Source organism: Podarcis pityusensis (assembly GCF_964106645.2).
Source record: "Podarcis pityusensis genome assembly, chromosome: 1".
NCBI classification, from domain to species: Eukaryota; Metazoa; Chordata; class Lepidosauria; order Squamata; family Lacertidae; genus Podarcis; species Podarcis pityusensis.
Window position 1 is genome coordinate 36,237,320 of NC_138028.1, and position 26,619 is coordinate 36,263,938.

The window sequence follows — 26,619 nt, forward strand, 5'->3', positions numbered from 1 at the left end:
ATTCCTAATGAAATTGTGTGACCGTTTCATAAAAAATCCATACCTCAGAAGGACACTGTACACAACTTATGTAATATATAAGAAACAGTCGCATCTTGTCCTCTGCAGTTCCCGCTGAGGAAAGAAAAGTTCTGAATTAATTTTCTCTCTCTTAATAATAATAATCTGTGTAATTAAAAGCAATTTGGTATACAATATCATAGGCAGGAAGTAAAACTTTGAATTGTTTCAATGAAGTGAACTAAGTTTAGTAACATACAACTAAAGTTTTATATACAACTAAATAAGCAGCCTTTTAAAAAAAAGAGTACTGTAAACAGTTAAAATCTTTAGCAGGGATGCAATGACACTTGTAATGTGGAATGATTTAGGATAATTATGGTAGTATAACAGATGGATAATGGTAAAAGATGCTGCAAATTTAATCTTAAACATGGAATACATGGAGAGAGAGAAGAAGGTCCGAAGGCTCAAAAGAATGCTTGAAATGGTTATATTAAATGTGTATAAAATTATTTTTAAAACCAATAAAAAATTATAATAAAAAATAAAAAGAGTACTCATGAAGCATGATATTAAGACTGAAGTATGGGAAGTTGCCATCAGAGGAGGAGGATTTGTCAAGACAAAGCTATCACTCTGGGAGTGTGACACAGCTATCACATCTCTGAAGGACTTTTCCATCAGTTGTTCCAACTCAGCCTACTTGGCCTCAAGGAAAGGTACTTGTTGCCTGAGGGCCAGGAGCTCAGGGTATCCATCAATCGAGGATACACCCGCCACTTCTGTCCAGGAGGCAGATAGTAATACGTGTGACATTCTGTACAATACACTGGATATCGCTCATCCCTGTTGTCTTTCAACCTATCTGTTTTTGTAGCCTATTGAATTAGTTTTCTAGGGAGCTTAGAATTTGTTAGTTCACAAAGGAGAAGGGCAAAGTAGTCTGCCCTAGCCTTCTCACCCTGCAGTCGAACTCGGCTGTTACCTTGGCTTGATGCTTTGTTACTGGGGTTAAGATGCTGAGCTAGCTGGGGTTCTTTATAGCCCTAGCTAGCACCCTCTACTTGCTGAAGCAATTGGACCAGGAGTTCCTGAGGCCTACCCTTTGACTTTAGTTTGTAAGCTGAATGTGCAAACTTTAGAAGACTGGCCAAATTTTAAAAGGTAAGACATTTAAAGAATAAACATACCAAACAATATCATACGGTGATATATTGTGTATGATATGATATCCAACCGGCAGTGGTATTTCAAGTTCCCAGGCAGAAAGTGTTTAATAGCATGAGCTTGTTTATATGGCAACAATTCTCAGAATGTTATGAACAGAAAGAAACTTTATAGTAAATTATTTTTTTTTACTCACCATCAGGATCAGAAATCATGTCCAAAAGTGATTTATCCAAGGTCGACTTGCTCATGATTTTCTCTTCATATTCAAAATACAAATCTAGTTTCCGTGTCTTTAAATTAAATAAAAACAAATTTGTTGTTAGAGTATCATTACTGCAGTAGATTTGATTAGCTACTTTTAATATATGAAACTGTTCATATGCTGATTTTCCTCAGCCCGGGATAACCTATGATTAGAGATTGGAAGCCGGTCTCAGAATCATATTTGTACACTCCTTCCCACCATGGGAGAAAAAAAGTCTGAATAAGGGGAGCCAACATTCAAATAACCACACAGTATGTTAGTTTGGTCATTCCCTTCCTCCCATGATCAGAAGTGAGAAAGTAGCATTCAAACCTGTCTTAAGACCTGTATTTATATAACATTTATATGCCACCTTTCTTCCATGAAACTCAAAGCAGCATACATGAAGTCCCCGGGGTAGTCTCAAAACCAAGCACTTATCAGATTCAAATGTACTCATTTTCAGCAAGGTTGCTATACTATGTGCCTTTAGACTGTGCTCTGGGGTCTTTGCTATAGTAGTACATACATTCTACTCATGTAAAAACACTACGCAGGCCCCACAAATAAACCAGAGATGCATTTTAAATAAAAGCACACATTCTACTCATGTAAAAACACCAGGGAGGCCCCACAAATAACCCAGAGATACATTTTAAATAAAAGGACACATTCTACTCATGTAAAAACATGCTGATTCCCGAACTCTATGCGGGCCGGATTTAAAAGGCGATTGGGCTGGATCTGGCCCCCGGGCCTTAGTTTGCCTACCAATGGTGTAAACAAAAGCAAAATGATGCATTTTGAGGCAGAAAATCTTCATTTTATATATACTCTTATGAGGCCTGAATTGGCGGTGACTGACCAAAACGAGATCTTGGGGTCAGAGTGGATAGCTTGATGAATATGTTGGTTGAGTGTGTGGCAGCTGTGAAAAAGGTAGCCCAGAGTTTAGTGCTATGCAAGAGGCAGACAAACAAGATGACTTACTAGAAGGCCCTTAGGCCCCTGTAAAGCAAAAAAGTACTTGATGGCTACCGTACAGGGGAAGGTGCTAATAGTTCTGCAAATATTTCAGGTCTTTAACTACATTCACATATTCTATGATGCTAGAGTAGTAATTGGCCAATTGTCACAATCCTTCTGTCAAACTATTTGTTCTATTATATCTTAAAATACACTTGTAGAAAAAGTCACATATCTACATTATTATTTTTGGAAATACTATAAATCTATGAAAAAATTCAACAGAAATCAGAACCACAATTAGATTAAAATAAGGAAATACTATACACCAAGACTTCAACCATGTACCCACTGCTAACGCTTAACTCTCACTGAAACTAGTGGGAAAGAAAAATGTGTAAAGGTGCCCAGAACAGCAGTATAAGAATGTTTCCAATAAAACGACAGCCTTTTTAAAAACAAAACAAAACAAAAAACAAACCCTATTTTGGCTATGATTATTAGTTGCCAAACTCCTAACAGCTTAAACAATTAACCTAAAACAAGGTTTCTTTTCTTCTAAGCTTTACCAATAAATATTTGCTAATCCATCCTGGGAAATACTGGTGTGTTCTTTCCAGAATTTTTGCTCAACACTGAAATATGCCAAAAAACTGCCAGGTTCCATGAGCTGGTGATTAATCTCACAGTTCCTCTTGCTGTGCCTTCGAAAATGATCTAACGGAATGTGGAAAGCAGCTGTAAACTGAATCTAAAAATACCACTATTACACATAGTATGATTTTAAAATTACTTCTCAGATAAGGTACAAATGATCAGATCAGGTAATACTACACTGTACGAAGTAACACCCTTTAAATAAGTCTTTGTAAATCTTTAACTGCAACTCTGTGCCCAATTACTCTTCTCTAAACTACACTGACGTCAAAAGGTATGTGTGTGTGTGCATGCGTGCACATATATGTGCAATCTTAAGACATAGTCTAATCCAAATACTTTATACTAAAGGGTTTTTACCATCAGAGCCTTGTGCCTCCTTCCCAACGCCCAGTGCCTCCAGCTTTGGGAAGGCAGCATGAGGGCTAGAGGAGGGGAGGTCAAATTTTGGCCTTCTCCTCCCCCTTGGCACGACAAGGCCCGCAGGTTCCATGCTTAAGTGCTCTTGCGGCCCACTTGGTATGAAAAGTTGGACTGCCCTGAGTTCGATGATAGATCTGTCTTTTATTTTTCTTTAATAATCTCCCATCTTGAGACAGAAAGGGGACACACTAATAATTTATTCTACCTCTGCAGTGTCAAAAGCATCCACTTCAGAAAGGACATCAGATTTCTGTGCCTTGGAAGTGGGAGATAGTCAACCATGCAATTATTTCCAAACCACATCCTGCCTTGGAATTTGATCGAAGTCCAGTGTAAAATGCTGCTGTCAATGACCTGCCACCACTTTCCCAGAAAAAAAAGGTGACAAATAAGGCATCAAATAAGGACTCAACGTCACCCACTGCACATTTGACTTCAATCAAATTCTATGGAAATACTGCACTATTATTCAGAACTCATAAAGCTTTCATAAAATGTTCCATGTCAAACACTGCAGAAAAAAGTGATATTGCTGTCAAATCCAGAGGAGGGGAAATAGTGTGTAAATAATAAAAATTCTTTCAATTAAAATTACACTAATTAGGTGCATTGCTGAAGGTGGGTATTCATTGTTTTAGGTTACATAGATTGGGCAGCTGGCGATCACAAATTTTCAAAATTCAACCGACGTAAATTATTCTTTGTGAAGTTATTATCAGGAACCAATAAGCTTTTTAAAAGGAAAGCAGTGGATAAAAATTGCTTGGGTTAGCTATTTCTGATAGTGTAGTTGTTCTCCTAATAGCAGCATGATATACAGGCATGGCCTTCTGCTTAAACCTTTTCCTCTCTTTATTTGTTCGTAAGATGAGAATATGATCTGGCAGAATACTTGCTTGTGTCTAAGATCATTTCTGAATAAGATAAAAATAAGTTTCTTATTCATTTTTATCAAACATGAGATGCTGTAGCTGTTTCAATTTTTGTTAACACTGTACATTCCAAAAATGTAGCCTATAAATTGACAACACAATGATATTCTCTATGAAAAAATGAAGGCTAGAACTTTAAAACTGGCTATGTTTTTCCACCCAAAGAATGACCCCTGCTTTAAATAATAGAACCAGGATTCCAAAATGGAACTAATGTATCCCTTCAGAGTCCTGAGAAAACAAACTTTATTTTACAATACAGTGGACGCTCGGGTTGTGAACGTGATCTGTGTGGGAGGCACTTTCGCAACCCCCAGCATCCGCAACCCACAGCGCCGTGTCTGTGCATGCACGGGTTGCGATTTGGCGCGTCTGCGCATGCACCGAAAACCAGAAGTAACCCATTCCGGTACTTCCGGGTTCGGTGCAGTTCACAACCCGAAAATGCGCAACCTGAAGCATCTGTAACCCAAGGTATGACTGTACTCATATTTTTAGCTCCAGACTGAAGATGAGCGATAGTACTTTGCCTAAATTCATGTAGAGTGTTTGTGGCTGATGGCAAATTTGCATTAGTCTACTGTTTATGCTATTGGCTTCCAAACTGCACCAGTTCTCAAAAATGCTGGAGATGATGGTAGTAGCTGCTAATGATTCAGACTGTCATGAAGTGGTGATCCTGCGAGCAAGTACTGCTGGGTGGGGCTCCTTAGGCAGGTGGTAACAATTAGTCTCCCAAAGTGGGAGCATGTGATGGGGCTGGCTGGTTGCCTGCATCCCCCAGCCCCTATAAATCATTGAGTTAACCTGCTGGGGGCAGGAGAGAACATGCCGTTTATTAGATTTGTTGTTTGATGCCCTGTAACTTTTGCCAAGGAAGAAGCCAATAAAGCCTGGTAACCCGCTCAGTGCCTGTGTGTAATTGATGAGTAGCCTGGAGCGAGGAATTGGGGAGCCGACACCCTCCATGACACAGACAACTATGGTTAAGTTTGCACAGCGAGGAAGTGGAACATCATTGCCTATCCATGTAGACTGCAATACTTGATACTGACAAGTACATACAAGCAGAATTACACTCCTTGCTCAAGGCACTTAGGATGAATCCAGCTCAAGCAATTGTTCACTATAACAGCTATTATCTACTGTCTCTCTTCCCATCAAAAATTTCTGCTCTCCCAGTTTCCTTCCCTTGCTCATAATAAGGCTTCATCAGTGGCAGCACCACAGCTATAGGAATAGCCCCTTCCCCAAAGGAAGCATAGCAGATCATTTCAGTGGTTCGCTTAAGCGCTCTGCAAAAATGTTAATTTTTGTCTGGCATTTTAATTTAATTGTGATAGATAGTATCTTTCTTGTTCTTTTTGCTGTTAACTTACTTGTTCCTTCTTCTAAAAATGAAGTTATTGCAAATGTTTTACAGAAGAACACTGATTTCAGAATATTTAGTATGTTAGAAAGCTTCATGATTAATGAGCTTCAAATAACTCTATTTTCCATACCTTTATGTGTTCCAGAACAGCTGTTGCCACATTTGTATGAAGATCTATGAGCCTCTTCTTTTCTAGAAGCTCTGGAAGAGAGCTGAAGAAATTACATACAAACTAACTGTCCACACTATGTAGTCCAATTCAACCCCATATTTAGCAACCAAAAATATGATATACATATGAGGGAACAAGATAATACTTTTGAGAGACAGTAGTATGCTCAAATCAGCAGCTTCTGAGATACAGGAAATGGATATCCAAAACAAGTTTAGGTTCTCTGTGCCAAGACACACTTTAGACCACCAGCCTTTTCCAGCCTGGTATTCTACAGATGTTTTGGATGACAACTCCCATCAACCTCAGCCAACATGACATCACGAAGGACAGAATTGTAGTCCAAAATGTCAGGGGGAACCAGGCTGGGAAAGGCTGCCTTAGGCCCTACCTTGCTCTACTCACTGGCTCTGTGATAAGAGTTCCCAAGTATGTGACTTGGGGACAGTGGGTGGGGAGGAACTTGACTGGAATCACCAGCCACTGAAAAGTTTTAAATGCCTCTAACGCACCTGTGATATCTGAGGCCTTTGGTCACTTGGGAAGCAAGCCAACAATAACAGTACCACCAGAGAAGAGATATGGAAGCTTGCTCGGGTGAAGGCAAACACACAGGCAGGCAGGCAGGCAGGCAGGCAGAACAGGCAATTTCAGCGGGCCATACATTGAGGCTCCCTGGCCACTGCCAGCACAGCGCAGGCAGGCAGACAGATGGGAGTGAAATGCGCTGTGCTGGCAGTGGCCAGGGAGCTGTGATGCGTGGCAGCCTCAAAAAGTCTGAAACCGATATCACAATCTGAACTTCGTACCAGTTTCAGACAAAGAATCAAAATATCACCCAGCTCTAGCACAGGATCAGGATACTGGATATGTAAATCCTATTTCTCTGCCCCTCAGCAAATGTTACAAGATGTAATCTGTAGTGGTATGATTTCAATAATCAGACTTCCTAATCTTCCCAGCCTATAATTTGGCACCCATGTTATCTTATATCATTGGGGTACACTAGTGTGTCACAGTGTTATGCTTCTACTATGGAACATACTCTGGAGAGTCAGTCAAGTATCCTTAAAACTGAATAAGAAAGAAAACCGATTAAATGTCTTTTGCAAACACTTAAGAATGCTTCAGTAATATTGCTTACCTAACAGCTGAAGTTAGCTTAGCTGTGTTATCAGAAAGCATACTTATTGCTCCTTCATCTTCCCCTTCTAGTCCCTGGGAAGAAAAATAATTTCAAAAAAACAACCACCATATATACTTGAAGAACAAAAATATGGTGAAAATCCAGTTGAAATATTGAACTTTATAACAGAAGAACCACAATTCAATTTTACACAGGTTTTGAAGAAAGATAACTCTAGGTCTACTGGTTTATATATTTGTTTATAATTTATATATCACTTAACTGGAAAAATAATTTCAAAGCAGTTCACAAAAATCCCAAAAAAGGATTGAAAATACTGAAACATTTTCAAGTCTCTTCTGTGAATGGCTCCCTAAAATATGATTACCAACACAATGGGTGAATGCAGACTTCCAACAAGCCCTCTGCCAGACCTTAAAATTACCTCAAAATATAGAGATATTGTTCACTGCTTTCCTAGTGTTGTTGGCAGCTGTCTGCATCAAAAGATACAGTGTGCCTCCAGGGATGAAGTCAAACCACTGGAGAATACCAGCACCTGCTGGGGGGCTGCAGAGACCAGTAACATGTAACTGCTGCCTCCTGTCTCCTCCAGCACTGAAGGGATTTCTTTGGGGTACAAGCCTGGACAGTGTGTATGGAGGGCCTGGGCTGCCCAGATGAGACGACCTTCCCCCTCTCAGCCCTGCTGATGTGGTCCAAATGAAAGCAGAGCAATACATCTGGCACAAGCTTGGTTGCAGGAGTTGTTTTCCATGCATCTCTTAAAAGTGCAACCTTGTTAGAGGTTTAAACTCCAGTCCTAATAGGGCTGTGCTGCACTGCCTCTCAAGTCCTCCCAACTCCCCCTTCCTGTGCATTTACTTCCTGGAAACACCCAGTACATTTCTTGAATGTCAACATTTTAAAGCACTGTATAAATTCCAAGAATAATATTTTAAGTTAGATATAAGCAAATCTTACCATTATACTTTTAAGCCTCTTGACTTCATCTTCCTGAGCTCTGTAAGTTTCTAGCTCTTGCTGAACTGACTCAGCTACCTCTGGGAAAGGGCTAAAGAGATTATGTAGGCACTGTTTAAATCTACACTTTAAATAAACACAGTCTGTAAAAAACCCGGCTTCCATAGTCCTTTATTCACTTTCATTCAGCCCACCAACCCTTCATCGCAAACACACCTGGGGCTGCACACAGTAACTCAGTACCCTTCTCTTTTCTCCTTGTTAAAACTGTTTTTTTTTAAACGAACCCTCACTGTCTCTCCATCCCTGCTTTACTCAAACCTCAGTTTTCTTCTCAGTGTCCCTCTGCCTAACTTCTGCCATTGTTTGAGGAGTCCAGCAAGAAGGACACTGAAAATTGGCTGTTTTAAACCTCTTCTTCTTCTATTCCTCAGCTGCTTCATGTGAGAGAGATAAACAATGTGAAGCCTTCAAACATTTCATAGTAACTTCCCACAATTATGTATTTCACTTCTCGTACCCTGTGTTGTCTTCGATATGACGTTCTAGATTCAATGTAGTAATTTAGAAGATATTTTATTAACAAGCAAACACCAATCTATGTGTAACACCCATCAAGTGACCTTAGTCTTCTGTAACTGAATAAGCTAACTGACAGATTTGCTGTTAAGATTTTATTCATCTTAAATATAGAGTAACATATATCATCATGTTGTGTAAAGAAGGCTGCAAAACTGGAGAGAGGAGGAGGCATGAAAATGGGAGTGGTCTGTGTGCAAGGGAGAGGAGGGTGGAGGAGGTGCAAAGGGGGTTAAAAAGGAGGGAATAAGAGGAATGGGATTGAAGCAGGGGCATGAAAGGGTCTGTAGAATAGAAGGGGGTGGCTTCATAGACAGGCAGAAGGTGAAAAGGCTGCTTAGTAGTTGCAATGTGTGGGATGAGAAAGATGCAAGAGGTTACTATGGGGGTTATTTGTATTCAAGGAGAGTTGAACAAAAGGAAGTTGGGGTGAAGGTGAAAATGAGTGCAAAGCAAGCCTGAAGAAGAGAGACGTGGCTTTGGAAATGGGGTTAGGAAGGTGAACAGTGATCTCCGTAGTGGCATGAGGTGGGAAGGGGTTTGGTGTGGTGGGGAATGGCAGAGAGATTGGTAAGTGGAGTGAGCAGGGGCAAAGCCCCTAGTTAGTAATAGACCTTGAAGCAGAAGTAGTTAATTTAAAATATCCAGCTTACCTTCCTTTATGCTTCTGCCAAAATTTATCAGCTACAGTTAAATCATATGACTTTTTATTTTTTTTCTTTGGTCTAGCACCTGCTGGGGAATTTTCCATTCCTGAAGACTCTTCCAAAACAACTCTGTTCAAATGAAAATCCTTTAAAGAAAATTATATGGATTAAACATTTTTGCCTGCTGCCCCACAATGGAAAGCAGAATATTCCTAATTCAAAATGGGATTATAAAAAGGGCAACTGTTGAATGTGATTCTGAATATGCAGAGAAAATGAAATCTCATATTCTTTCTATTAAATATGACATTTTAAACACTGCCTCAAATTGTGCTAGTTTACTTGTAGTCTACTCTTTGTACAAAAGCTTAAGAATAGATATTATTATTATTATTGGCTTTTTCCATTGGGCAACTGTTGCAACTTCTGAATATTACAAAACATTATTTGGCTATGTTTCTGCAAAACATTCAGACGCTTTTTAATTTGCCTCCTTCCTCTTTTGTTCTGAGAATGCCCAGGCAATCCAAGACAACCTGGGAAATGGGAGGGGTGGGGATGGAAGAAAATATACATTGAAAGTGAGAGAAAATAAGGTTCTCTTTTTTCCTTGTTGTGGATTACCCTCTCATCCTCTGAACTGGAGTCTGCATTGTATGAAGAACAGCTTGGAGATGGGATAGAGAAAAGAGAGACAAAGGGAGTTCTTTAATTTTGCCCATATCTATCTCCTCTCATTCCTGGAACCATTTCAGGCAACACAAATGAAAGGCACCTCTGGATTATTATTATTATTCAATGCATTTACACCCCACATTTCCTCACACAGTTGGTGTTTGGAGAATTAAAAATGGCATCTCCCGCCTAGAAGCTGCAGCTACCAGTGCAACTCTCTGTAATTGTTTCTTACTTTAAAAAAGATGGCTAAAAGTTAGTAACTGTCCTTACTGTTCTTTTTCTCTGCCTAGCAAAAAGTCAAAATTGAAGAGTCACACATTATATTAAGCACTACACACAACTATAATAAGTATTTCACACTGGCATATGATTGTGTTCAAATAATAGCATAGAATTGTAGAGCTGGAAGGAACACCAAGGGGCATCTAGTTTAACTCCATGCAATGCAGAAATCACAACTAAAGCATCTATGGCCATCCAACCTTTGCTTAAAAACCTCCAAGAAAGGAGAGTCCACAACCTCCTGAGGGAGACCGTTCCACTTTCAAACAGCTCTTACTGTCAGAAAGTTTTATCTGTTGTTTAGTCAGAATGGCTCCTAACTTGAAGCCATTGGTTTGAATCTTACTCTCCAGAGCAGGAGAAAACATGCCACTACAGAGAAGGTCCATTCTCATGTTGCCATAGCTTCAGGTATTGTGGTCCTAAGTCATTTAACTTGTTGTAGGTCAAAACCAGCACTTTGAATTGGGTCTGGAAACTAAGTGGCAGCCAAACCAGGACTGGCATTATATGCTCAAATAGTCTTGCCCCGGTGAGCAACCTAGCCACCAAATTTGGCTCTTCAATGGCTTTAATTCAACAGCAAATGGGAGGATACTGCAATTTTCCAAGCATTTTCTCCTTATGCTGACTGGCATTATTATACTTCAGCTCCATTTATATCTATTTTCCCAACCAAAAATATGGTAAAACTTTTGCATCGGTGTAGGAAGAACAGACTCCAACGCTTCAGGTGGTAGGGATGAAATGGGGGAGATGAAGATGTCCCATGGACTACTCAGTTCATAAGAACAGAAAGAGGATCTAACAGACCGATACTGCCATGGGAGGGGTGGGGAGAAAAAGAGAGAAAAGAGTTGGGTAGGAGAGCGCCAAGCCTACTCTTTGCTTTGCTTGACTCCTCTAGTAAAGAACTCAAAGATATTAATGTGAATTATGGGGAAATGTCTACCCCACTCAGGAGAAGAAAAATATTTTCTGTACTTTCACAGAACACAACTTTCTGACTCCCAATGAAAAGAGTAATGCAATTCTCCACAGATCAACCTGTTTATAAGCAGCAATGGTACAGTTATTACCTAAACAGATGAATTGCTATAAATATGTAGCTGGAATGGCATTTGGTTCAGCATGCCACAATCTGCCTTGAGTGCATCAGCCAAGAGAAAAATGAACATTGATTTACATAAAGAAGAAAAAACTTATGTAACTTTTTCCCATTAGAAAAATAAAAATTCTATAAAAGGGATAAAATGCCCCTAAATAAATTATACTAGCTTTATGAAGTATTAATTCTGAAATTCAACTTGTATGTCAGAAATGTTAGAAAAACATCTATAAACTCTATTTAAAATGTTTCCCGGAAATATGCTTTTAAGAAGTGGTTATTATTTGAATTTCAAAGGTAACTGTATCCTAAAAACAATTTCATATTTCAGAACCCCCACCTGCTTTAAGACATAATATACATTTTCTTGAAATAGTTTATTTTTATTAAGATATGTGATCAGTATTCTCCATAGGCAAGACTATAATGAGTGTCTGTGCAGATGGAGCGTTGTAATAACATGCTGTTGAATTCCACCCATATTTTATTGTATTACAATTTGAATACCATACAAATCAAAATATTATAAATTAAAAGTAGCAGCAAATATACAATTAAAAATCAATATGAATGTTTAATGTGATGCATATGCTGTCTTCAATCACAAATGCACAAACATACCATGGAGCACCTGAATAAAGCTCGCAGACCACTAGTGGTCCATGGACCACAGTTTGGGAATCTCTGGTTTGGGTTCATAAACAAAAATGAAGGATTTTTCAAAAAGAAAGTTAATATGCCCAGATTGGTAGCATGGGGAGTTGTCAAGTCTTAAAAGACTGATAAATTTATTATGGCATAATTTATGTAAGTGGACTCTAGTCTCCTTCAGATGCATAAAGTTACATGTAGATGTAGAGGCCTAAAATAGTCTAACAGGGCTATATCAGCTCTGGTTAACAGCTATCCATAATTCTTTAGGTTTTCTTTTCCTAGTTAAAAAACAGCAACTTATAACCACAAGACTGTCTTGTTATTCTTTGAGTTTCTTAATATGGAACATCTACACCATCTTGTGGTGATGAATAATATTTTAATGTTTAATGTTGATAGTTGTGTTATGAACTGAATAGGAATTATAAAACAGTACTAAATATTATTCTGATATGTGCAAACTTCATGAAACATTCAAACAGTAAACTAAAAGCTTTTGTTACAACAGGTAAAAATGATCCTAAGTATTGGCTATACAGTGGTGCCCCGCAAGACGAATGCCTCGCAAGACGGAAAACCCGCTAGACGAAAGCGTTTTCCGTTTTGGAGGTGCTTCGCAAAACGAATTTCCTATGTGCTTGCTTCGCAAGACGAAAATGTCTTGCGAGTTCCTGCGGGGTTTTTTCCCTCCCCCCCCCCTTTTCCCAAGCAGCTAAAACGCTTATCAGCTGATGGCTAAGCCGCTTATCAGCTGATCTTTAAGCCGCTTAACAGCTGATGCTAAGCCGCTTATCAGCTGATCTTTAAGCCGCTTATCAGCTGATCTTTAAGCCGCTTAACAGCTGATCTTTAAGCCGGCTAAGCCGCTAATACTGTAGCGCTAAGCCGCTAAACCTCTAATGGGCTTGCTTCGCAAGACGAAAAAACCCGCAAGACGAAGAGACTGGCGGAACGGATTCTTTTCGTCTTGCGAGGCACCACTGTATTTTATTTATTGGCTATATTTTAGTTAAATTTCTATACCTCCCTTCCTCTAAGGATCACAGGGCTGTTTACAATATAAAAACTCAAAAACACATAACATAGAAAAAAACAGTTTAAAAGGCCATAGATTTTTTAATTAGCCAAAGGCCTGGAAAATGAGGAATGGTTCCTATAGATATGTAACAAAGGCACCAGGCGAGCCTTCTAGGAGAGCATTCCACAAATGGGAAGCCACCACTGAAAAGGCCAATTCTTGTGTTACCTCCCCTCCAGACCTCTTGCAGAGGAGGCACACTAAGAAAGGCCTAAGATGATGATTGCAGGTTCGGGTAGGTCCATATGGGGAGAGGAATTATTAAGTTATTGTGGTCCCAAGCCGTTTAAGGCTTTATAGGTCAAAACCAGCACTTTGAGTTGGGCCCGGAAAATTAATTGGCAGCCAGTGAAGTCAGGCCAGGATTGGTGTTTTATGCTCAAACTGTCTCGCCCTGGCCGCTGAATTCTGCAGCAGCTGAAGTTTCCGAACCATCTTCAGAAGTAGCCCGACATATGCGTTGCAAAAATCTAACCTAGAGGTTACCAGAGCATAGCCAACAGAAGTTAAGCTATCTCTGTCCAAACAGGGGCACAGCTAGGCTACCAGCCAAAGCTGTTGGAATGCACTCTGGACCACCTAGGCCACCTGAGCCTCAAGCAACAGCAATGGATTGAGACGTATCCACAAGGCACATTCCCTCTTCTTCAGAGGTACTGTAACCTCATCGAGTACAGGCCACCTTCCTGTCTGGCCTAAAGGAACCACCCATTAACAGTGCCTCAGTCTTATCCAGATTGAGCTTCAGTTTATTAGCTCTCATCCAGTTTATTAGCTCTCATCTCATCTCACTGTTATTACTGCATCCACTATGCACATCACACAAGTTCAGTGGTCTACAAATATGGTAACCAACGCATATAAAATCCACCTCACCAGAAAGCAAGTACAAAAGCAATGTACTTGTAGAGCAGCAAGTGAAAAACCAATCTCACTGACTACTAGAAATAATGAATGGTTACGAAGTCCAGCCAAAATTTGAGGAATTTGACAGCACAACTGTCATTATGTGAAAGTTAGGTAGTAACCAAATTTGTACTACAGCAGACCACAGCCTCAAATTACATTCATAAACAGTTATAATGGGAGGGAAATTATGGTTCAAACTAACAGCTGTTTTGCACATGTAAGGATTTCTGTTTTCCTTTATGTGGAAAGAAATGGGTTTTTAGGCAGTTTTACCAGCCATGGATGGGGAATCTGTGGCTCTACAGATGTTGTTACTCAAACTCCCATCAGTTCTAGCTAGCATAACTGATGGTCAGGGATGATGGGAGTTGTCATCCAATGCTATCTGGAGAGAAACAATTTCCCCATTCCTGTCTTAAGGCAAGCACTGAACCAAAGTTTTACATTATTGAGCTGGTAATAATAATAAACAAAGAATATACAGTCACAAAAAACAAGTTTCTTACCAGTACATCGTGCACTAAGGCTTGGTAGGTCCAAGTATGGTGTAGAGGAGTTGCCAAATCAATGTTTCTGTCAACAAGTACTAAGAGAGGTCTCTGGAAACTAAATAAAAATATTAAGTTAATAACCTGAAACATATTTGGAATATTTCTGTGGCCAAATTCATTGCCAAACCCTGCAGAATAGTTACGAAATATGAAGCATTTTGCCACCTGCTATATAATAATAATAATAATAATAATAATAATAATAATAATAATAATTTATTTATACCCTGCCCATCTGGCTTGGTTTCCCCATTTTAAAATCATTCCATCATTTTAAAATCATGTAGAATGTTTTTCTCTCCTTAGGATTTTAAATCCCAATATTGCTATATCTTCCAGCTAAGCAGATGAAAAGCAATGACATGCTGCAAATCTGCAAAGCATGAATACATATAGGACTTTAAAAAGGGCTGCTGAAAAATACAAGTAGATGTTGATACCTGAATTGTCCAGCTCCAAGTGTGTCACCTGTGAAAAGGCTGTTTCTGGCATCTCTGAGGTTCTCCCGGAGTTTCTTATCTAGTTTCTGAAAAAGATTTATCAGAGCTTTCATATATCCATAAAGGTAAAGGTAAAGGGACCCCTGACCATTAGACCCAGTCGTGACCGACTCTGGGGTTGCGGCGCTCATCTCGCTTTATTGGCCGAGGGAGCCGGCATACAGCTTCCGGGTCATGTGGCCAGCATGACTAAGCCACTTCTGGCGAACCAGAGCAGTGCACAGAAACACCGTTTACCTTCCCGCCGGAGCGGTACCCATTTATCTACTTGTACTTTGACGTGCTTTCAAACTGCTAGGCTGGCAAGAGCAGGGACCGTGCAACGGGAGCTCACCCCGTCGTGGGGATTCGAACCACCAACCTTCTGATTGGCAAGTCCTAGGCTCTGTGGTTTAACTCACAGCGCCACCTGCATCCCCATATATCCATAAATATAGCTAAATATAACAGAATGAAACTGTCAATTTCCCCACAGCCTATATGAGGACGAAGATGAAAATAATGAGAAAATGGTCCATGATGAGATAACGGTAGAGAGATAACCAGCTTGAGATTACCTTCTGGAATTGAAAAGGTGGGGTATAAATATCTCAATAATCAAGGAAAGCTGAAAGATCCAAACTTGAGAATGGAGCATTTTAAACTTACTGTGAATGTGTTACCATAAAGCACCAATGCTGCAGCAAGCAAAGGCTCTAGCAGCTCAGCCAGCTGCTTGTGGCTGGAAAGCCAGACAGGATGTTTGTGACTGTTGCCATGGAAACAAAGGGGCAGTCCATTCTGTACTGAGCACCGGATGTTAGCTCAGTGTGTGTGTGTGTCATATGACCCGTACTGGATGTACTTGGGAGGAGTTTTCTTCTTGCTGTTGTTGAGTGCAGACATGATTCTCTGTACTGATGTAAGAGGCAGAAATAAATGATGTAAATAGTTTTCTGTCTGCTTCTTTCCCCTCCCTGGGGACACCAAAGGGGAGAGAGGAAGAACGGTGTGTTCCTCTCATACATCTGAGAAGAATCGCCGGACCTCGCCTGCTTATCAGCAGAGGTTGGGAGACGCGGGGAGGTCGACAGGAATATCTGCCGGTGCCTACGCTTGTGGCACATTCCTCTGACCCAGGCAGAATTCCAACAGTGGCAGCCTTCGGATGGTTGCGATTCATCGGACATCTGCATGAGAGGCTGGTGGATTGTCCTCCTCTGCTCCAAGGAGGAAGAGAAGCGTCTGAAAGCAGCCAGAGGCTCCACAGACAGCTGGTGGAAAGAAGAGGTGTTTTCCAGAGCAACAAAGTTCAAGGTATGCTGCATTTCGGGCTAAAAGTGTGAACGCAGGAAGATTAATTCCCTGGTTCACGGAGCTGCGTTTCAAAGAAAACAAAAGCTCCGGAGGAAGAGGCCTGCAGCTTGAAGGCTGAAGCCTGCATTCCACAAATTTTTGTGGTAGATAAGATGTCTTATTGAAATGCATTGTTGCTAGGTAACGGAAAGTTACTGGCAAAGGGGCTGGACTCTGAGTGTGAGCCTGGGAAAGCGAAACAAAATCAGAGAATGTTTTGGCTACAAGGTTTACGAGCTCTTGGAAGGGACTTTTCAATAGCAGCCTGAGTTTAGCTGCCAGGTGCAAAGAGCGTAAACAATTTGCAGTTTGCTGCGTGAGAAAGGAAAAAAACGACTGTTGGATTTTACAGTTTGTTTGAGAGTGTGGGCTGGAAAGCTGAAGAGGCTTGGCTTCAAGATGGATGCCAAGAAAGGAGCTTTGCCTTGCCCACCTCCCTTAACCAATGACAATTATTCATCTTGGTCTGTAAAGATGAAGGCCCTGCTGCAGAATCAGAGGCTTTTTGATGTAATTGAAAACCCCATCCCTGCAGCTCCAACCAGAGGTTGGGAGTCACAGAATGTAAGGGCCAGGACTGCTATAATTCTGTGTGTCTCAGATGATCAGTTGGTGCATGTTCAGCATTTAGAAAATGCGAAAGAGGTATGGGACACGCTGCGTACAACGCATCAGAGAGATGCTGGTTCTTCAGCGTTGCTGTATTTTGAGAAATTGACCAATCTGAGACTTGCGCCTGATGGAGATGTTCAAGCGCACCTGACAGAAATGAAGTTTCTGCGTCAACAGATGGTGGAACGCAATTTCCGTCTTCAGGAGGAAGTGTTTTGCTTCATGATGATAAACAGCCTTAGCCGCACCTACAAGGTTGTTGCCAGTCAGCTTGGTTCCCTACCGGCCGCGCAGCTGACCGCGGAAAGAGTGTGTGCTGTGGTCCTGAATGAACACGACAGACTTGCTGCACTGGAAGAAAAGGACAGGGGGAGGGAAGAACAGAGTTCTAATTCCCCCACTGCTGATGCTACTGGAGAGCATGGAGTAGCATTGAGTGCTGTCCGATGCTACAATTGTGGACAGACTGGGCATCTACAGCGAAACTGTAAGAAGCCGCGCCAGTCAAGAGGAGCAAAGAGCAGGTCTACGAAGCCTCAGGCGTCAGGCAAAAGCCGTACCAAGTGCCAGGTGAAACCTGCAAAGGCTATGATGGCGAAAGGAACCACGCCAGATGTTGGGAACTCGTTCATAATTGACACGGGCGCAACGGTTCACATGTGCCCGCACAGAGGACTGTTTTCGACGTTGAAGAAGCAAAGCTTCACTGTGAAACAGGCCAACGGTCAGGAGTTGGAAGCGACTGGAATTGGGACTGTGTATCTTGAGAGTCTGAACTTGACTATAAGTGATGTTTACCTGATTCCAGAACTGAGATTTAATCTGCTGAGCGTGTCGCAGATTGCAAAGAAAGGACTGAAACTGACCTATGATGCTAAAAGCTGCAAGATCTACAAAGATGGAGAACTGTTTCTTACTGCCAAAGAGAAAGATGGATTGTATTTGTTGACTTTTGATCAAAGTGATTACATGAAATGTAATTCTTCTGTTTCTAACGAAATCTCTCTTACAGGCGTGACCAGTGTGAGCACCAGGAAGGTGACGAAGAAGGTCGACAGAGCATTTCAGCGGGTGTATGCTGATGTGATCGGTCCTCTAGAACCATCTAGAGGCGGTGCACGATTTTACCTTGTGTGTGTGGATTGTTTCACTAATTATTCTTGGGTTTATATGATGGAGAAACCGCAAGAAACTTTAGAAAAGTTTCAGGAGTTTTGTGACAAGGTTAAAAGTATGCATGATGCTAACATTGATTGTCTTTTCACAGATGACAAACAAGTTTTTCTGTTACAGAAGTTTCAGAAGTTCCTGGATGGAAAAGGGATAGACCACAAAGTGGCAGTTTCGCAAGAAGCGTGGAACAGGGGGGTCTGTGTAAAAGTGAACAAAGAATTGCAAAAGGGAATGAATGCGCAATTGCTGAGTTCACATTTGCCACATGAATATTGGGCCGAATCGCTAGCGTCCTATCTTCATGTGTGGTTGAGAAAGGTCTCAACAGAGTTGGGATATTCTCCTTTTGAAAAGCTGTTCAATAGAAAACCTTCTGTTGCCTATTTTAAGGTTTTCGGGTCTCATGTGAGAACAGAAGCTCCAGGTGGAGTAAAGAATGCCAGAGGCATTTTTGTGGGTTATGAAAAGGGTCTCTACAGAGTAATTTTGTCTGAATCTGGTCAGGTGATTCTCACAAAGTTCCTAGAGAGTGCTCCAAAGCAAGAGCGGGTAGTACAGACATTTCCCACAGGAAACGATTCTGATGATGATGATGATGAGTTTGATCTTATTGAGTTCAGTAGTACTGATGATGACAGTGAGAGCTCAGAGAGTTCAGTTGTAACAGTCATTGAGAGGAAATCTCACACAATGGATAGACCTTCACAGGTGAAGGAAGAACCACTGATTGCTACTGGTTCTCAACAGAGTCCAAAGGTTGAACCAGTGAGCACAGAGGATCAGAACCTCTTACGTAGGTCTGAGAGAGCAACGAAGGGTGTACCACCCAAGAGGTATTCAAAGGAGTTTGCTAACCTTGCATATGTTGCTATTGTAAACGACCAAGGACAGATTGAAGCTGTGTCTGAGTCAGAGACAAAGGCACAACAGAGAGTTGTTAACCAAGGTAATGCGAAGTCACACAACCAGAGAGGTACATTGGTTAAACCAGTGGCGGGTAGTTCCAAGGGTGGAACTGAAACAACAGGGGAATGTTATAAATATAACAACTGTTTGTTTTCTTCTCTGGATGACGCTTTGCTCGCGGCACACATTGATACTTTAGGGGGAGTATGTTACCATAAAGCACCAATGCTGCAGCAAGCAAAGGCTCTAGCAGCTCAGCCAGCTGCTTGTGGCTGGAAAGCCAGACAGGATGTTTGTGACTGTTGCCATGGAAACAAAGGGGCAGTCCATTCTGTACTGAGCACCGGATGTTAGCTCAGTGTGTGTGTGTGTCATATGACCCGTACTGGATGTACTTGGGAGGAGTTTTCTTCTTGCTGTTGTTGAGTGCAGACATGATTCTCTGTACTGATGTAAGAGGCAGAAATAAATGATGTAAATAGTTTTCTGTCTGCTTCTTTCCCCTCCCTGGGGACACCAAAGGGGAGAGAGGAAGAACGGTGTGTTCCTCTCATACATCTGAGAAGAATCGCCGGACCTCGCCTGCTTATCAGCAGAGGTTGGGAGACGCGGGGAGGTCGACAGGAATATCTGCCGGTGCCTACGCTTGTGGCACATTCCTCTGACCCAGGCAGAATTCCAACAGAATGCTCCTTTTGGGAATGTGAGGGAGACAATGGGCTCAGTAAACACTGGCTAAAGATCCACTACCCAGACATAGACAGGGGTAAGGTAATGAAAGTAAAAGCTTAGCAGCCAACCCTCACATCCTGCCTCCAGTTCCTGCCCTGTTGCCAAGTTCTTGCAGACCTTAAGGAAGTGAAAACCGGGAGACAAAACCAAGAGGAAATTCAAGAAGAATCGTAATCAGGAGAAGAAGAAAAAACTATGAAAAGGCATGACACAAAGAGGATGTCTGACAAGTTCAAATGTTGGTGAAATTGCTGATATAAAAAGGAGCCAATTGAAAAGGCAAGGTCAAATAGAAAACTGGATGCCACTCAACCACAAGGATTGGTCATAAGGTCTTGTGTGTGTCCCCAGAAGCAGCATTCACATTATTCAATGGTTTGTGCTCTGTGAGAGCCCTTCAGTAAACAATGGGATGTGCTCAAGCAACTCATCATAAACCAGGTAACTGTGCTACAAATCTCCTAAACAGAACCATTAGCAGAGTGAGCAGCAAATGCTGCTGAAGTCCTGGTGGAATGAGCTGAACTGTGGTGTTTAAAGGTGAGGGATATGTTGGATCTCATAAGCCACTACAATAGATGTTGAAAGCTTTGCTAAGGTGGAACAAGACAAACAGGATGTAACAAAGGCATGTGTCACTGTGGTAAAATCAGACATCAGATTTCCTGTACTGTTTCTTTTGCACAGCTAATCTTATTTGTTCTTGTTTTCCCCCCAGAAGGAATCTTGAATGCCCAGGCTGAGATAAACTAACCTATTCCAAGCAAGGCAGGGAAAGGAACTGGAGCCAATATGAGGGGTGGCTGCTAAACTTTTTCATTTTATTATTCCTGCCTGTCTTTGGATGGGACTGAACCCACTGTTTACTGAAGGGCTCCTGCATGCTCATAGAGAAATGTCATTTTCCTATGAGCCATCAAAATTTTGTGATAATGGTTACATTAGATGTCCCACTTAGCTAACACTTCCATTGTTATTGTGATGACTATGTGAACAGCATAGACACCTTTGGTGTCACTTTTATTGCATAGCAATGCTACACCATTCTGCAATCTTTTCTTTTTCATGTGTTACCGTCTTTGAAGGCTGAGTGTTCATACACTCCCTCCAAAACAATTTAAGTTCATCTACATTCTGCCTTTATTCTTTCATGGAACTCTTGGAAGTGTACACAGGGTTCTGATATTATCTCCCATCCAAACACTAAGGCGATCCAAATCTTTTCATAAGAAAGCTTCATGAAACAACAAAGTCTTAAGTTGGCACCGAAACTCAGTACAGACTGTGCCAGATTGCTTTTTCTATACAAAAAGCACCACACTATTTCCTGTTGAGGACAGTTTGACACTGCCAGTCACCACTAGACATGCCTGAGTGGCATATTGCAAAGATTAGACCAGGTATAAGGAATAAGGTGATCTTTTAAGTACACTACCCCTAGTTCATGTACAAATACACTGTGTTCTCAGTTTATGCCCTTGAGAGGCACCAGATTACATATGGGCCATTTTTAAAAAGGGGACAAACAGGCCTTTCCACTTTACATCACAGCTATCTCCTCCCTTCCCAAGTATTACTGTTTTAAAAATATTCCACTATTGTTGCAAGCTAGCATAAGCTCAGTACTAACCCCACAATCTTATGCACACTTAACTGAAAGTAAGTCCCGCTGAACTGAATAGGACTTGTGTCTAAGTACACATGATAGGGTTATGCTGGACCAATAAAGAAGCTCTATCTTACAAAGAACTCAATATAATTTAGAGTTCTTCCCATATCCTCAACCTTGTCTGAAGAGACAACACTTTCATATGCCACTAGCTTTCCTTCCTAGACTACAGGAGCGCATGCCAGGATGTAATCAAAGACACATAAGACACATGCACCTAGAAGCAAGGGGGCACCGCATACCCAGGTCAGTTAAGAGGCAGCTAGCCAAGAACAACATACAATCCAAGACATGGGAAGTACTCAAAGGTGGTGGAATACTCCATGATGGAGAAACCACCACATCAACCTAACCTCTGCTGGCTTACCATTAGCAGGAGCTGGTTGAGCAGATTTTCCTAACAAGGCCTTTTAAAACTATTCCCTCCCACTGGAACCAATGGGAGGGAAAATAATTATGCCCAGAGTTTGCATACTTCTTAAATAAACCTAAGGCTGGTTTATGTAGCACTAAACCATAGCTTAATGCTATGTCCAAACCCAGAAATTCTACTGCACATGTCTTCCTAAGAATTGCAGTGGATAAAAACATTCTTAGATTGTGTCTGTTTAGCTTGGGACACACAAGTGGAGTTACCATGACAATGTAAAGTTACATTGACCGTTCTGTCTCCTCTGTGATATAGCTCAGTAAAAACAATTGTCTGTCTGCTGTTCGGCTTTCAGTTAAACAGTGATTCTCCCTTCATGATGCCTGTCATACATATTTCAAAAATTAATTCAGTTGGGATATTTCACAACTCACCACTGCCACCATTTCTGCTGCTGTTCCCCTTGAACATCGGATTATTGGAATAGCTCCTATTAAAAAATAAAAATTGATTTTTTGGGGGAAATGCTGTTATAGAGTCTACTACGTTTCTTTTAGGATAAATGGCTTTTATATTGCCTGCTACCAAGTTAATTTTATTAAATAAATATGGCTTAATAATATTTAAACAAAGCTTATGAAAACTTTCTAAAGTGCTGAGAAATTCCCTTATTCAGAGGGAATTTTTGAGCATTTTTTAAAAGGCTAGCCAATAGGAGATAGCTAGACACCTCTCAAGCTGTTAAATGTATTTCTTAGTTCTCCAAAGGGATCATTTTGCAGACCTAATACAGGACATATCTACTTTATATCTTCCAGGAGATTTAAGTAATTGAATTGTTTGAAACCACATTCTGAAACATCACATTTTGAGTGACAGATTATCACTGTCATAACAGGACATGCAAACTTAAATAGGGAAGCTTTTCCTGAATAATTCTTAATTTTTAATCTTTATCCAGATACAGATGGGTAAATTGTAAGCTCTGAGTTCAAACAATTCATATATCAAGAGCATCTAATATCTATCAGTATCTTTAATTCCTACAAATTATTAAATGTTCAAAGAGAATAACATGAAATCATATCATACTGTTGCTGTCCTCGGTCTAGGACTCTATTTCTTTTTTGACAACATTTACAGAAGAAATCCTTATTTTACAAAGTCCAAGCCAGTGCAGAAATGAGGTTGTATCCAATGAACTGTTCCACCAATGCATGGACTTCCACTTCTCGCAAACCCTCTCAAATCTGTTCTCCCAAGTCTCTGTAGCAGATTCAGGGAGGTGTGCAGGGAGAGGAGCAGTGGAACAGGAAGAACCTTTTCTCAATTACTTTGCTATACAACACCCATTGGGTTGGATCCACAAAATCCAAGTGGAAGTGGGTGGGCAGAATATGATTTCTCCATAGCAGCTCCCAAAAGCCTCTCCAGAGGTCTGGAGGATACTGCTGAATGCGGCAGGAAGCTGAGGGCAAAGGGGAGGTCCCTGAAAATGTGAAAATTTCTGCATGAGCAAATTCACTTAACCATTGATCTGTACAATTCCTATGCTTTCTTCTCCTCTCTTCCAGCTGAATTCACCCTACTTCATGTTTCACTACTATTCATGGTGCAAAATTATTTGTGTGCCAATGTTAATTTCAAGCATGATGAACCATCTTCAAATTCTTTTTTGAAACTCTGCTTTATAACAGCATTTGAAGCTGGTTTGCAAACTCTAGGAATAGGTAACCATGAATAGAGCTCAATTCTGTAAAAACAATTCAGGGCACTGGGAATTTTTGAGGAAGAGGTGGCTCGCTTTATCCTAACCACCTCCTTCAAATGACATATGACTTAATGTAGAGGGAATTTCACAGCATTCCTTACAGAGGTATGATATTTAAGAAACCAACATACTTACCAAGTGTAACAAAAAAACAGAAAAGGCTGTCTACAATTGTATCCATTACAGTCTCCATTTCCGTGTCTGTTATATCTGGTCTGTTGATGGCTGCAATACCAAAAAGGGAGAGGAGAAAAAAATCAGATTACTGTACTGTATAAATTATGCCTATGTGCACCCTCAAAATTTGTCCCAAAGGGATGAAGGAGAGGAAGCAAATTTTGGGGGGGGGGGGGGCACGTAGGGGGCTGCAGGGGTGATGAGAGGAAGCAGCAACCTTGTTGCATAAGCAGCAGTCTGATTGCATGTTGGATTCTACCCTCCATTTACGTTTCTTGCCTGATAGTAAAGATATATATCCTGGGTCTATGACACAAAAATAAGTTATTCGGTCTAAACAGCAGAAAGCACTTTATGTGCTTACTTTCATAAACTTCAATAATCCATTACAGCTCAATAATAAATGTAGGCAAGTAATCAAGGCGAATAATGGAAAATGAAGTCAGTAGCAAAACTCCACACCGTCACCAGCATTAGAATGTCTGGGTGCACATACAGAATTACACCATTATGTTCTCTTAAAATGCTAGACGTTTAACAAAATAACTGTTTTTAGAATAATCCACCTACCACGATACGAAACAAGCTCCTTGTTTTGATTGCATAATAAAAACATATCATCTTCTAAAGTAATGAAGTTGAGATATTGGTCAAAAACCTATACATCAAAACAAAGGGATCATTAGTAAAAATAACATGTAAATGATTAGTTTATATTGAATCACTACTATATCAAAACATTATTTTTGTTTAAGGAACAACAAGGGCTTATATGCAATAGCAGTATTATCTTTGCAAAATAGTTCCATCCTGCACAAACTGAAATACCCAATTTTGCCAACTCCCAACTTAAGAACCCCACACTCCAAAAAACTTGTTGAATCAGTTTTGAAAGTAACAGGTACTCCAATATGAATGTTTGGAATAATGTACTTTACCTTAGCTACTTGTGCTACTGCACTGGCACCCAGAGCAGCATTTGCAATATCTTCCAGTTTACTTCTTGAAATGGCAGAAATAAAATTTAAATAATAATATTCGTAAAGTTGGTTTCTAAGATCCTGAAAGAAAAAAATGAATGTTAAAAACACCAGAATTTTTAGATAACAAGTATACTTTAAAAATGAAAGCCTTTACTATACAGTAGTGCTTCTAAAAATTAATCTCCTATAAGGCAGCATAACCCATGCCAATAACAGACAATATATACAATACTAGGGAGTTTTGCAGAAAATGTTCTTCTGAAGTGTCAGTGTTTAATCTGCAGTGTCCCAAAGCTTAGTTTGAGGGGCACATCCCCAGTCCTATATTCATTTGTATGTATGCTGACATGTGGGAAGTATGCTCGAATGTCTCATGCAAATAAAATAAATAAAAAACTGGGCAGAACACAGTGGTATGTGGTTTCATTTGTAATCGCTCCAAGTTTAGTTAAAATTCTTGCTCCTTACTTGCCAGTGGCCTAGGGTAATCATTTGTCAAGTTCATATTCCACAAATACAATGCTTTTGACTGGTGAGAATGTGTGCATCTCTGAGTGGACATCACTCCTGGTTATTAAGATGTCTAACATGGGATAGAATAAAGCTTATTCAGAAAAGCAGTTATTCTGTTATTTTGATAAGCATGGGTAAAGCAGCTTCCCATTTAATATTATCCAAGTATCCACACTTCAAACCAAAAATTAACAGAATATGCCATTTCTTTATTTAGCCTGTTTTGACCCTAGTTAGAAACTTTTCTGCTGAGCTCATTTGGGTAAATTTTGAATATATTGATTAGTTCATTTTTCTGCACATTGTGTTATTGCATCTGTCCTGGATTAGATGTCTAGAGAAGAACTCAGTCTGAGATTTGAGTTTAAAAGCCTCTGCAGTGTCTGCATGTGTCCTGCAGGTGTCAGCAGTGTTAAATTGATATGCTGGACATTCATTCACTAAAAACTGCAATCCTAAATTGCACCAATACAAAGGTTGTGGCCTGCCCTGTATGGGCTTTGATGGGAGAAAAAATTAACCTATGCAACCTGATTATATATAATTCCACTAATACCATCTGTTGCCTCAGCTTGTATAATATACATTAAATCTACAGGAATGGGGCATAATGAATCATTTTCATGGTCATGGTTCCAGAAATCACTCCAAGAGATATCTCAGATTATGAAATGTTACATTCAAATCACCTGAAAAGCTTAATCAAATTAAGAATGTTGCAACAATTCTGGCTCACTCCCTTTACAAAAGGTGAAAATCATATTGTCATAATGCTCAGAGGTTGGGGTAAAAGAGAATGAAGGTTTTTTTTCCCCATGTGAAAAGGAGATTTGAGTTATACCTGATATTCACTGCTATATCAATTTCTGGATTTTAAGAAAAAGTTAAGCAAGCCAGCCAGTGTTACAAACTGAGATATGAAAGCTAGGAGCTAAATGCACCTTAAACCTAGGTTATGGGTGCAATAATGGAATGTCTAGGCAGACTTTTTTATAACAAGAATACAAAGCTGAAAATGAATGAACTGCAGCTAAAATATTATGCTCATTTTTCACATGATCTGGTCCTTCCCCTGCCCACCCCCCTAATATTCTTAAGAGGGTCTCTTCTACAGTCTTCAGAGAGTAGCTGGAAGTGGGGAGGCAGAAAAAGGTCTTCCTTTCCTTCCACTCTGCAGTTTGAAATCTTGGGCACAGTACTGCACCCAGAGCTCAGAAGCTGCTCATGCTAATAAAATTCCCTGTCGCAAAATGAGCCTAGAACAATGGGAGCTTCGAACACTTGACACCTGATATATTCGTACACACTAGCACAGGTAGTAGATGGACTTTAAAACTGCAAGG

General features: G+C 40.4%; 1 protein-coding gene across 2 annotated transcripts in view; it reads right to left on the reverse strand.

Moving 5' to 3' along the window:
* Positions 1-26,619, reverse strand: part of SCFD1 (sec1 family domain containing 1) — a 43,258-nt gene that overhangs the window by 11,486 nt on the left and 5,153 nt on the right. For both annotated transcript variants that reach the window (XM_080978192.1, XM_080978191.1), the window contains 12 exons: positions 24,719-24,841; positions 24,351-24,438; positions 23,739-23,828; positions 22,267-22,322; positions 14,976-15,061; positions 14,491-14,590; positions 9,282-9,421; positions 8,050-8,140; positions 7,084-7,157; positions 5,898-5,979; positions 1,367-1,463; positions 44-114 (listed from right to left, as the gene is read on the reverse strand). In XM_080978192.1, the coding sequence (XP_080834318.1) occupies positions 44-114; positions 1,367-1,463; positions 5,898-5,979; positions 7,084-7,157; positions 8,050-8,140; positions 9,282-9,421; positions 14,491-14,590; positions 14,976-15,061; positions 22,267-22,322; positions 23,739-23,828; positions 24,351-24,438; positions 24,719-24,841 (1,098 nt within the window). The remainder of the gene's footprint in view (positions 1-43; positions 115-1,366; positions 1,464-5,897; positions 5,980-7,083; positions 7,158-8,049; positions 8,141-9,281; positions 9,422-14,490; positions 14,591-14,975; positions 15,062-22,266; positions 22,323-23,738; positions 23,829-24,350; positions 24,439-24,718; positions 24,842-26,619) is intronic.